Below are 14,094 nucleotides of genomic sequence, written 5' to 3'. Positions count from 1 at the left end.
TTGTTATTAATTTGTTATGACTCAGCGCTTCATAACGCACATTTAAAAAGTTCAATTTTCTTTCAAAATAGGTAATTTAGATTTGTCATTTAAATGAGAATTTGTTGGACTGCCTTTTGTTATGATTCCAGCTACAAGTGTCTGCTATTGTATAGCCAACTTGGGTTTGGCTAGTTTTCCTGGCATATTCTCTAAAACTTTGCAAGACTGGATGGGCAGCATCTCTCAGAATCAACTGCAGTTTGCAGATTTATATATACTTTAGACCAATGGCTCCATAGTTAGAACCACTTTCATTATTTCCTGTTATATTGCCACCAAGTGGCTAAGCTCCCCAACTTTTTCTGTGATTGAGCCCTTATATAAGTGTCAAACGTTTATGAGTTATATCCATTTACGTAAAATCGGAGGCTATTTTTTATTCGTCGGCCTGTTTTTGGCACTTACAATTAAAATTTTGCCATGTTCTTATTTTCTCAAGAACTCACTTAGAGCTATTTTACTGGTGGTGGTTTCGTTCCGATTGGATAAACGGCCTAGAAGCAAAATGGCAACAGGCCACAAGGCAAACCATTGCAAATATGGTATCATTGCACTTAGCAAGTCCTCACAAACATAGCAAGACCAGTCTCGTGAAAACAGACCAACACCATCAAAAGAAAAAATCTCACAAAGTTATGTAATTTACTTTTTTGAAACTGTGGCGCCGGACCAAAACTTCTCAGGCACTTTTTTGGCATGGTGCTAAAAACAAATACAAAGTTTCGTGAGGATATGCCAATGTGTTCATAAAATACAGCATTTTACGATAAAATTCAAAATGGTCGATGCCAAAAATTTTGCACTGACTCTGTATGTCACACTGAATCTAAAGAGACCAGGTTTGTGATTTTTGGCCAAAGCATTCAAGAGTTATAAGCCAAATTTTACAAAAATCTCTCAAGCCAAGAGTCAAATATGTCAACTGTGTTTTGTTCTGACCATCCTTTGTTAATCTTGTCTAATAGCTGTTGAAATGTGATTGGCAGATGGCTGTTATGTTTCTCAAGATATGTAACTGTCCTCATGGACAATGATGGCAACTTAGACAAAGACACTGCATGCAAATTCCATAGTCATAGGCAATTTCTTTTTCCTGTTGTATTGCCAAGTGGCTGAGGCCCTTGTGTTCACAGGTTGACCTCTCATATAAGTGTGTCAAATTAAAATATCTAATTTCATTTAAAAGTTATATCCATATACCTATAAGTAGCTACACATTTTTTTTTTTGCCTTTGGCACACGAATTCATAGTTTTGATATTTTACAACATAAAATTAATTTATGTATTATATGAAAATGGTAAACATATTTAAAAAAGCTTATAATAATCTTTGGTCAGCATATGGTCAATGATACACATTACATTACATTATAATTTAATATAAAGTGATTACAATATCTGGTTTAGAGCAGCAAAGTAAGTTATAAAGTTTGAATCTTTTATGATCTCTTAAAAAGCAGTGTGAGTGATGGCTTTCAATTGTCATATTTTCCGTTTATTAAAAGCAATAAAACAGGGTGCAGTCACCATAATGCTTTTTCTGGTGCAATACTAATTGTCATTTTGATTTGTGCATTAATTTTTTGTTTTCTTTGTTAGTAGGGGTTAAACTGATTTAAATTGAGCACAAATATCGTAATAAGTTGTGCATTTAAATCATCTGTTATTACACTGCATTATTAATTATTTCTTTGTTTTATTTATTAATTATGTTTTTAATTTGAACAAAGTGCAATGATAAACTGTCTGAGCAAAGCAAAATTGTATTTAAATAAAATAGTTAGCCTATGCCATTTTTGCCTGTGCATGGAAACAAGTTATTTGAATGGTTCCATCCATTAGGGAGAGCTGTGATATATTTGTGTTGTGTTCTTAGAGACCTTCTTTCCTGTTTGTTAGGAAACAGATTTTCTCTTGGAGGTGGACAGATTGGCAACATACTTGTACTGCTTAGTCTGTAATCCTATTAATCAGTTCTTTAATATTGCTCATCTATAAAATTGTGCTGTTGCTTTATGTAACGAGACTTTAATTGATATCTTTCTGTAGTTGTTTTTTGGTATATAAGTGTAAACTGTATTATTTTTGATTGAATTAGAGATCCATCTAAGTCAGGGGTGTCAAACTCAGTTCCTGGGGGGCCACAGCCCTGCAGAGTTTAGCTCCAGCCTTGTTCTAACATGCCTCCTTGTAAACTTCAAGCACTCCTGAAGACCTTAATTAGCTGCTTCAGGTGTGTTTAATAAGAGCTAAACTCTGCTGGACTGTGGCCCTCCAGGAACTGAGTTTAACACCTGTGATCGAAGCTAGAGTAGCTTTTTGCTTAGATGGCCCGCGGGCAAATCCGGCCCATCAATAATTTCTGTCTGCGTCATCTCATCATTCACAGGCTGTGTTCTACTTCACTTTTAACATCCTCTCACTATTTTGGAAGCCTGTTCCACTTCATTAAGTGAGCGAGGGATTTGTTTTCAATGTTTATTTCATCTGTAAATCAGACGTACAGCATATGCATCACTTTGGATAGTGAAGAGACAAAATTTGTTCATATAAGTGCAACAAAACTACATACATAAGGGGTGTACAGAAAATATTTTTCAAAAGTCACAAAACTTCACATATCTTCAATCTTCTTTTTTTTGTGATTCTTCAATTTTTAAATAAAGTCTCATTGCTGTCTTAAAGAGTGCAAAATTGGGTTTTTCTTTTGCCCATTTACATTTTTGTATGTAATATAAATAAAATATATATTTATTTCCATAAATAAGAAAAGTCATAAGATACATTTCTTTGAAATGTGTGTTTTGATCATAACTTAAATAATTATCTTTATTACATAAACTCTTCTGTCTGTTAATATGTAAAATAAATACTCCAATTCTATCCAAAATATTTTTGTATAAATACATTTCATAAAGCAAATTACATATAGTTTCTTCAGATATATTACAAAACACACACTTTCCATCAATATCAACCTTACATTTTATTAGCACCTGGCTTACAGGATATATGAGATGATGCATTTTAAAATAAACTTCCCTTTATTGGTAATACAATACTTTTGGCTGACATTCCATACTGATATCCAATCAATATGGTCAAATCTAGAATTCCGAAAAAATGTAGCAGCAGGGATTGAAATCTCCTAATGTAGTGGTCATTTTTTGTTTTTTGTGCTACAACCATGTAATTTATAGTTTCAAACTCAAACTTCTCGTTTATACCATAGACAACATTTCCTTGTATTAAACTCATGAGACTGCCTGGAATTGCATAGTCTTTAACTGTCACTGGAATGCCATATGTTTGAAAGAATTCTGAAAAGGAGAGTATTTGACCATCATCATCCTTAAATAGATGTGTTACCAGGATTAATTTTCAAAAAAGACATTTTATAAGCAAAGATTTATTGTTGTATTGGACATCTCTATTGTTCCAAATTAGGCATTGATGGGGTGAAAAATCATGTTTATAAATAAGTAGCCAAGATAATAGGGCTTGTCTATGAAAATGTGCTAATTTTACTGGGATATGTTCAATGCCAAAATTGCATTTCAGTAGAAAATCAATACCACTAATCATTTCAAAAATTAGATTTGGCAAAATATACCATATTTTATCTATATACAACTGTCTATACAACTTTGATCCATTTAACTTTAAACAACATTCAATGTCCTAAAATCAAGCACATCCTAAAACCCTTGTTCATGTGTATTACATAATATATACTTCTTTAAATAATGGGATTTGTTCTGCCAATTAAAATTGAAAATAATTTTGTCTACCTGTTTAATCACCTCACATCAAGAGTCATTGCAACATATGCCAAACTGGAAAGACCTTCACTTTTGGAAAGCATACACCCATTAAGAGAAATATCCCTTAACAGCCAACTATCAAATCTCTTCTTAATTTCTTTCCATTATGGGTCCATAATTCAACCTAGATCTATCTGTTTGGTCTTTGCATATCTTTATGCCTAAATACGTCACCACATGTTTTACTGAGTTCCTGCAATTTCTAATACATTACTGTGTATATTTTTTATAGGGAATAACTCACATCTGTGAGTTGCTCTCGTAAAGTACAATTTATTCCAATTGGACAGAATCCTGTAAAGATGAGTTTGCCTTTACATATGCTTCAAAACAAAGTGGAAAAGGACCAGTCTGATGATGAAAGCAGTTTTTGGATGACAAGCATCATTGACAGGTACAAGAAAAGACCACAGAAAGAACTGTTAAAAAAATCTGTCTTGCCAGTTTTTGCTCTCATTACAGAGTTCTGACTAAATTAGAGGTTGTTTCACAAAATAATTCAGCAGAAAATGAAGTAATTAAACTCATTAACTATTGTGGCTATGTAAAACAAAGGACACAAACTGGACCTGCAGTAGTGTTTTATCCAAGATTTTCACCCTCAAATGATCCAGAAAAATATTATCACTCATTGCTGCAGCTTTTTTTTTTTGCCACATTACGATGACTATCAGCTGAAGCCTTGCAACTATGACTCATATGAGGAGTTCTACAACAATGGTCTCATAAAATGTGGTCGAGAAGTGAAAAAAGTTCAATTGTTGATGGCAACAGAATTATTCTGTCTAAGGAAAGTGATAAAATAGAGCAGGCTAAACGGCTTTTGGAGCAGGGTATTGATTTAGAAGATACCTGGGCTAATATGTTTCCTGAAATAGAAAGTGAGCATCATGAATGTATAGAACTGATGAAGGATATTTTTCTTTAGGTAATGCCTAGAGATGATGCTTTGAATATACTAAGGTCATTAAATGAGGAACAATCTGCAGTGTTCCATAAAGTTTGGGAGTAGTGTTTACACAAAGTACATGGACTAAACCCTGAACCATTTTGATTCTTTGTTACTGGTTGAGCAGGCTCAGTCAAAAGTCATCTAATTAAGGCAATATACTATGAATCTTCCAGAGTATTATCTCAGCTGTGTGAAAGTCCTAATGATATTACTGTGCTTTTAACAGCTTCAACGGGAGTGGCTGCCTATTTAATTGGTGCTGCTATTCATAATACATTTCAATTGGTGCAAATGTCAGATTGCCATATAAGCCTCTAAGTGATGACAAAATAAATTCCTTGCATACTAAATTGGGCACTTTACAAATGTTGATCATTGATGAAGTGTCAATGGTTGACCATTGTCTTTTGGCATACATTCATTTAAGGCTGGGACAATTAAAACAAACTGGTGATTACACTCTCTTTGAAAATTGAGCATAGTTGCAGTGGGTGATTTCTATCAGTTACCACCAATGAATGGAACTGCTCTCTATACTGATACAAATGGAGTAAACCTATAGGTTAATAACTTTTAATTTGCTGAATTAAAGTTGTTAGACAACAAGATCCAACATTAGCAAAAATTTTAAACTGGCTGAGAATACTCAAGAAAAATGTCTAACAACTACTGATATTGTGAAATGGGAGAGAATTGTAATGATCTTCTCAAATGTCCTAAAAATACTGAGGTTGATAGATACAACATTCAAAGACCAAATGTGTGTTGTCAAGGGCAATCAGTATACATGCTCAAGATTATGTCAAAAAAATTTAAAACTGGATGAATGGAATGTAAAGTTGGATTTCATGCTAGTGAAGCTAGTTAGCTAGTGCTAAGTGTTCAACACCTGTTTATCTAAATATGTTTCTGTGGGTATCGGAGCAAGTTTTATGTGAAAGAAAAATATTGATGTTGATGATGGGCTTTTGATACAGTTGTCCACATAAGCGAAGGTCATGAAGGCATGCACAGTTCACAAAGTGCAAGGACTCACAGCAGATAAAGCTGTTGTATCACTAAATAAAATCTTCACAGCAGGGAAAACATATGTTGCATTGAGCCGCGTAAGAGCTATAGATGGATTAATAATTGAGGACTTGAATTGGTTATGAAATCTATGTCAAAATTCACTTTAGAAAGTACACATTGACTACATTAACTGGAACACTGACAATGGCACTTCATAATGTACAAAGTCTGAAAGCTCACTTTAAAGATGTTCTTGCACATTAAGTTCTAATGAATGCTGATTGTATTTGTTTAACAGAAACATGGTTTACTGTTGATGACAAAGATCAAGGTTGGGGTTCAAACACATCCCAAGAGTTCACTGTTATAACAAGAAACTACTACTGTCATAGTAGTCTATGACAACTTCTAAGTTTAGCCACGATACGCTAAATTGTTATGGAGATTTAGCCTCAAATCCTATTTTGCATGCTCGCCATCAAATTCGTTGAAGCGTCATACGAGAAAGGTTTGGTCTATCGACTTGAATTCCATATATTTTTGTCTGCATGGTCTGAAGATGGTGCGATTAGATTTTTTAGAAAATCTGACAAATGGTCTAGGAGGAGTTCGAAAAAGTAGATTTTTCAGAAATTTCAAAATGGCGGAAAAATTTACATGACAGAAAATGACATCATAGAGTGCAAGATCTGACAAAAACAGCAAATATTTACACAATCAAAACTGATTAATATGTTGAGTCAGAAGGGTTGTTTATGGGACCATACAAGTTTAGGCAGCTTTCCTTCACCTGATAGTTAGACATTTAAACATCTGGAATCTTAATGTCCTTGTTCATTTTCCACTAAGCCTGCTGAGGTAAGCATAAAAGCTGGGAGTCTGTTTCTATTATATTTGTTTCATCAAGAGATTGGTCCAGTTTAAATGGGGATGCAAACAGCATATTTCATCTGTCTATACCTTGTCTCCTTACTCCTACTGTCCTCTGCACAACTTCATTTAAATTTTCATTTTAAGTGTTTGTATGGAGTTGGCAGTGTTGGCCAAATAATTGCTATTTACTACTGTGAAAGATATGGTCATGTGTATAATGCTCCTTTCAAACCTAAGGTGTTTTTGGCTAGTGCGAGTATCAATGTTCTGAATTTACGCAGTCTGTTTAAGAGTAGGGACACTGTTTGGAGATCTCACAAAACTGCTACTGGGGTGGTCTTACATAAAATAGGAGGAGAGAAAATAAGAGGGTAAGTACCCAAAGAGAGTGGGATGGGGGATCTTTAAAAAAGAGAAATGTCCTCTGTTGGACACAGAAGGAAGTTTCCGATTCTGTGAGTGAAAGACAGTAGAGAGAGAATTTAGACAAGAACCTTGATATAGACTGAATTATTTCCTTCTTTCCTGGGAATAAAAAGCGAATCTAACCTTGACATTGGGAATTACCACTCAAAGGAGGGAAGTGAACACTGTGCAAAAGACAGAAGCGACCAGTCCTAAGAAAAGTAGGTTTGTGATGCTTTGATTAATTTTAAAGTTCCCCTCAGAGATTTGACAGAGAAGCATGGGTTTTGTGGGATAAACTTTTTTTTTAATAGCTTTTCCCTCTATGCTCAGCATGTCCATCATCAAAATAATTATCTGGATTTTATATTAGACAGTATATAAAGAATGGTTTACCATCTGATGTAAACAGTTTAACAAATGCTTTTTTTTGTTTTTTGCATTAATTGACAAAATGACATGACCAGAAATGTTAATTATGTGAAGTTACCTTCTTATTTTCTTTATGCACATCTTGCAATAACGTTTTCTTTTGTCTACAAGTGATAACCCATGGAAATCAAAGGGGACTGAAGAGGTGGGAAACACCCTGAAACAAATACTCTGAATATGGACAAAACACAAGGAGAAAAGAACTCCCTCCACCAGTTCAGATAGGTTAAACAAAAATCTGGAAAAGGCATATTCACTCTGCCCCTCTTAGTCCCTGACTCACATTGCGCTACTAAAGTGCAATAGTCTCAAGAGCAACAGCAACATGAAACCCAGAGGAAACATCACTGCTCATGCCTTCCACTTCCTTTCTACACTGCTAGATGAATGTTGGGTCCTCTCCAAGATGTCCGAGTGGTCTCTTGCCTTGCCTTCCCCTTGTGTGACTATAGTGAATGGTCTCCAACCTGGGTGCTGATTCCTTGTGTGTACCTCCTGGTGTTTGTGGTAAGCTCACTAGGCAATGGCTTGGTACTGTGGGTATACCTGGACCGCAGAGCAAGAGGCTGCAGGAGGATTAGGAGTTGTTCCAAATCTTCCAAGACCCCAGATCCACCTCCTTGCCCCTCCCCTACATCTTATTCTGTGACCGAGTCATTAATAGCCAGTCTAGCTCTGGCTGACCTGGCTTTTGTCATGACCCTGCCATTGTGGGCAGTGTACACAGCGCTGGACTACCACTGGCCATTTGGCCACGTTCTGTGCCAGGTGAGCAGTTACATTGTGGCACTTAACATGTATGCCAGCATGTTCTCTCTTACCAGTCTCAGTGTGGAACGTTACAGTGTCATCGCACGCCGCTGTTGTAACAGCTCAATGTGAGGTGGGTCAACCATGCGTGCCAGGTGGATTGTAGGTAGTGTATGGGTGGCAGCTGGAATCCTGGCACTTCCTGCTCTGCTTCTACGAATGGTGAGGGAGGTGGATTTGGAAACAGTACGACTGGTGACTGGCAGGAGGGCTACAGTTCATTCCAGAATTATCAGATATTTGAAAAATGTTACAACTGCTTTCCCCATCTCTATTAAATAATATCACAGATGATAATCCTGTGATGGACTGGCCACCTGTCCAGGGTGTTTCCCTGCCTTCAGCCAAAGACAGCTAGGATAGGCTTCAGCACTCCCCACAACCCTGCATAGGACAAGTGGCTATTGAAGATGGATGTATGTATGTATATTAAATAACACATGAGACATCACTGCTTCTAGGCAGAAACACATTCCTCCACACATCAAATAAAGCACAAAATATATTGGAAAAAAAAAAGGTTTTAATGGATTATAAGACAAACAAAAATGTTAACTGAAAAATACTCAAAGTCATAACTGTGAGGCAGCCCAGTCTGATTTTGGCTGATCTGTCTCCATCAGAACCAGAAGATCATTCAGAACAGCACTGGATCCCAACAGCACTGATGAATAGGTGTGCCTGATCCTTGCCACTTACTCTACTCTCTCGAACAAACAAACATGCACACATACACAGTCTGCCACCATGTTAAGCATAGTACTGCAGGTTGGCCTTCTTCTTTGCCTGCACTTCCAGAATGCCCTCCATGTAATCCTCATGGTTGAGTTCAGTGGCTCCACGTCGCAGAGCAATCATTCCCTAACACACAAAAAACCATTTAGTGAACACAGGACAACAAATAGCTAGGATCAGTGAATATGAGCCACAAAATAATTATTTTGACAACTTGAATAAACAGGTGATCTTTCACTAAGGCCTTAAACAAAATGTTAACAAACCCAACAAAAGGTCCAATTGGTAAATGAATTGTAAATAACACTTACGGCCTCAACACACACAGCTTTACACTGAGCTCCATTGAAGTCATCAGTACAGCGGGCCAATTCTTCATAGTTCACATCAGGACTACAGCATACACAGAAATAATGAGGACACAAAATAGGTTAACAAAATGCTCACTGTGTTTTAAGGTATTAAAATCCAATAACATTCAGAACAACAGTTGTACTTTAGGTTTAAAGATGTGTTATGCAAGCCACATAAAAATAAAATTAGCTCTAAAAGAGTAGAGACTGGATGCAATAGCTGCAGCATGGATAAAAATGTAAATAGAACAGGACAATCTGTTGAGAGTTGAGACAATGCCCTTCAATAGAAATAGATGCTCCATCCACAAGTAATATTGCTCATCAAGGCCACGTTTTGCTTCTTCAACCTTAAGTCCACAATAAATAGTGGAATGAGTGACAATGATATCTATAGTACAGCTTAATCTGTGCTCCGATTCACCCCCCCCATCAATGGATGTGCCAAAATACAGAACTTACCATGAACAAGCAATGGCAAGAAATGACCATATACATGCAAATATTCAACATAATTAAAGACAAATCAATATTTTCTTATAAACCAACAGAGCAACACAGACACAAAATAAATGTTCAATACCAGACGTTCATCTTGCGGGAGTGGATCTGCATAATGCGAGCACGAGCCTCCTCATTGGGCATGGGGAACTCAATCTTACGATCCAGACGTCCTGAACGCAGTAGGGCTGGATCCAGGATATCCACCCTGTTTGTAGCAGCAATAACCTAGGTAAAAAGACAGTCAAAATATAAGTACTACTGTTGAAAGAACACAGGCCCATGTTCATGACAGCGTAACATAAACGTGAGTTGGTACCTTCACTTGCATGTTGGGCTGAAAGCCATCTAGCTGGTTGAGCAGCTCCAGCATGGTCCTCTGCACCTCTCGGTCTCCGGCCTTCTCGCTGTCAAAGCGCTTGGTGCCAATAGCATCCAGCTCATCAATGAAGATGATGGAGGGAGCCTTCTCCTTGGCAAGAGCAAATGCATCACGTACCAGTTTGGCACCATCACCAATAAACATCTGCACCAGCTGAGGGCCAGCCAACTTCAAAAAAGTTGCCTGAGAAGAAACAATGAGAGACAAAATGAGGTAAAGTGTTATGCATCAACACTGAAATTGTAGGGAATGCTCATATATAACACACTTTTGGCTAGTAGTAAGTTAGATCTTTCTCACTCTGAGTCACTCTACCTTGGTTTGAGCTGCACAGGCTCTGGCCAGGAGGGTCTTTCCTGTACCCGGTGGTCCGTACATCAGAACTCCCTTAGGTGGCTGGATGCCCAGATTCTCAAACTTCTCTTTGTGGTTCATGGGCAGAACAATCGCCTCCACCAGCTGCAAAGAGCAAAGCAGTGAGCTCAGAAAACTGTCAACAGCCGTTTTATCTACCAGACTGTCATTGTGAGATACTGGACAGGAATCAAGCTGTGATTGTGTGTCTGTGGTCTTTTAGCTTAGCAAGACATGGGCCACTTTATCAGCCAGTACCTCTTGAATCTGCTTATCAAGGCCACCAATGTCGCTGTACTGCTCTGTGGGCCTCTCATCCACCTCCATAGCTTTAACTCTGGAGTCATATTCAGTGGGTAGAGTCTCCAAAACCAGATAGGAATCCTTATTCACACCCTGTGAACAGGTACAGCCATTAATTGAACATTTAGACAAAACACTTTTTAAACAGCATTTTAACATGAAAGCTTTAAAAATGGTTCTTATGCGGATCCTGAAAACACCAGGAAAAAATAATCAGATTTTATCCTATGTTCATTTAGATCAGTGCTTCTCAACCTTTTTTGAACAAACGCCCCCCTGACCTCTTCATGATCCTCTTAACGCCCCCAAAAAAAAAAAAAAAAAACCAAAAACACTTCAGAAATACTATTACAGCCAAACAATTGCAACACTGATACCTGAAGCCTGAGTTTTTGGTAAAAAAAAAACTGAAACAGAAGTTTCTTATTGTATTTAAACTACATGTAAAAGCCACAAGTTGAGTAATATTGTGTTTGGAAAAAATGCAAAAACACATGGATTGTTTGAAAGGTATTGCAAATGTATTTAGAAATTCAAACAAATTCAGGCTCACACACAATTTTTTTAAGATGAACCAATCACGTGAACAATAACGTAACTAACCTAAATGGCCAATGAAAAAGCAGCGGTCGTTCAGCGGACTCAATTAGGCAATATATACTAGGCTTCAAATTTGAATAGCCTACAAATGGTCATTTGATTTCAAATGACCGAACAAAGACGACAACAGCTCGGCCACCTGAACTGAACCGAAGAAAAACGACGTCAAAAACAGCCACTTTTTTTTATTAATTACGGTCATTAGTGTGAGCCCTGAGCACTAATTATGCTCTAATTATGTATTCGCGTTATGTACAGAAAAAGCCGGTGAAAGCGCCTCTATTTTGCGCTGAAAATTCTCCGCCTCTTAAAAGCATGTGTAATTTAGGAAGCGGCTCTCCTGGCATATCCTCCTGGTGAAGTGGCAGCAGTAATCCGAGCAAGACGAAGACATAGGCTAAGGAGAAGAGCTGAAAAGATTTCTGCACAGGCCGCCTGTTGAGTACCTCTGAGTAACGCCCCCCATTTGTGCCTGAGCGCCCCCCTCTCTGCTGCCTCATTCACACCGCCCCCCAACACTGTACAAACGCCCCCTAGGGGGCGGTACCGCCCCCGTTGAGAAACACTGATTTAGATATTCATTTACTGTTACAGGCTACCACAAATGCTCACTTACCACAAGATCACCAGGTTTCAGTTTCTCAGCATCCACCAAACCAATCACAGGCAGGAAATAGGTCTGTAATTACAAAATCAGAAAGACAATAAGTAAAGCAAAGCAACATTATTAAAACCTATTCAGACACGAACCAGGATTGAAATTGAAAAGGTAATGCCAAACTTTAACAGAGGGAAGCAAAAACATGATGGAATTATATGGTCCCACAAAAATAAGGTCATCATCATTGCAGCAGTTTCAAGCATTTGATTGACCCACCTGCCGTGTAGATGTTTTGATGACGGCACATTTGCCCTTTCTCTGAGAGTCCAGATCAATGTTGGCCCCATCTTCTTCTTGGTCATTAGGATCTACATCCAGCAGCTTCCGTTCAAACATGCAACAGAGCCGATCCAGTGTTAACATAAAGTGTTTAAAATCCTTTATAGCTTTCAATGCACATACTACATTTCCTAAGATGTACATTTAAATAGTTCCTTACTGCCCTGGGCCTTATCCTGACAAGCCAATAGAGATAAATAAATAAAAGCCCTGACATATTTCCTTACCTCGATGACGTTAGAGACGAGGTAGGGTAGAGTCTTGTTCACTTTGATTTTCTCTGTGTTCTCTTTAATCTTGTCTTTCATGGCTTGCAGCTCATGAGTGACACGCAGAACCTCACTCTTCATAATCTGAAATCAGATACATTATAAAGAGGATCCAGAATTACATGCACTCACTATAAAAATCTCACACTAAACTAAATCGAAACAAAATATCTAGCATTACAATAGGAAGGTTACCTTAATCTCACTGTCCAAAAGACGAGTCCTTTGGACGATCTCTTCAGTGGACATTTTAAGGACTTCCTCGCCGATGCCATCCTTTAAAATACAATTCAATGAGAAGAGTTATTCCTGAATATAGGTTGTGTGCAGTAGTTTTTTTTTAGTCCTTTCGGCCAAGTTCTAACCTTATAACGAGCAGATCTATAATAATCATGTGTAATACTTAGACGATATCTCCTGATTAGCCATATCAGACTTGATGTGAGAAGCATCAATTTCCATTATCATCGTTAGCTCATCTGGCTAATGTTATCCTAGCAGTCATCGTCACATTTAACGAAATATGTGTAACGCTCTTAATGTAATTTTCGACTGGATTAAAATCAGAGCTGCTGTGTCCCGGTTTATTGCAGTGAATAGTCGACAGCAAACTGGCGTGGATGCACACGTTTAAAAAGCATGAATGAAGCAGAGTGAAATTCACTGTGTCACGCTATGCACTTGCACCATCAACCCATAAACAGCGCTCAAATATCATTAAAATAGGGTTAATACGATAGATATCATTTTATAATCATCTCCACAATATTTACTAGTTGTAAAAAAATACAAATCAAATACAACATAAAAATAAAACAAAAAAAAGACCTCCACTTCGTCCCAAACTGATCTGTCATTCAACGACGACATCTTGAAATGCTGTTTCTTCACAGGAACGTGTTTCTGGTTTTTGTGGCTCGCCGTCAGTGAACGCCACTGCCCCCATCAGGCGCGGATGACCAAGCCACGAATTAAGCGCCAACGTCAATACCTATTTGTGGGATATATAACATAAATTACGATTACACTGTTTTTAGATCGCTCAATATTTTGTTTGCTGATTTAAAACAATACAAATTGTTTATATTTTATTATGTAGGCTTGATTAGGATCAACATTTCTGTCTAGTCAAAACATCTTATTCTTAAAATTAATTTGGAAGGCCACAAACTTTTATATTTATGTACAGTCCAGTACATTGACTTTTAACAGTAATTGGATGTTCTTTAGATAATGTGATGTCAGGTAGGCTATATCTTTATTTTGTAAATAATTACTCATTTCCAACTTATTACAAGACTACATGC

The 14,094-nt window shown here is 37.3% G+C and overlaps 1 protein-coding gene and 1 pseudogene across 1 annotated transcript; one reads left to right on the top strand and one right to left on the bottom strand.

The window, feature by feature from the left end:
* The first annotated feature begins 7,403 nt into the window (after nt 1-7,403).
* Nucleotides 7,404-9,077, top strand: LOC127650716 (apelin receptor B-like; annotated as a pseudogene).
* On the bottom strand, nt 8,854-13,687 carry LOC127650421 (26S proteasome regulatory subunit 6A-B-like). Its single transcript, XM_052135891.1, has 11 exons — nt 13,616-13,687; nt 12,983-13,063; nt 12,746-12,871; nt 12,456-12,560; nt 12,195-12,257; nt 10,934-11,071; nt 10,637-10,780; nt 10,259-10,504; nt 10,022-10,167; nt 9,397-9,478; nt 8,854-9,211 (listed from the first exon to the last, which is right to left on the bottom strand). The coding sequence occupies exons 1-11, from the start codon at nt 13,655-13,657 to the stop codon at nt 9,101-9,103; spliced, it is 1,284 nt and encodes a 427-aa protein (XP_051991851.1). The 5' UTR covers nt 13,658-13,687; the 3' UTR covers nt 8,854-9,100.
* Nucleotides 13,688-14,094: the final 407 nt, after the last annotated feature.

This window comes from Xyrauchen texanus, chromosome 1 (assembly GCF_025860055.1).
Source record: "Xyrauchen texanus isolate HMW12.3.18 chromosome 1, RBS_HiC_50CHRs, whole genome shotgun sequence".
NCBI lineage: Eukaryota > Metazoa > Chordata > Actinopteri > Cypriniformes > Catostomidae > Xyrauchen > Xyrauchen texanus.
Note: the sequence above shows the minus strand (reverse complement) of the source record. Positions and strands in the feature narration are given on the sequence as shown.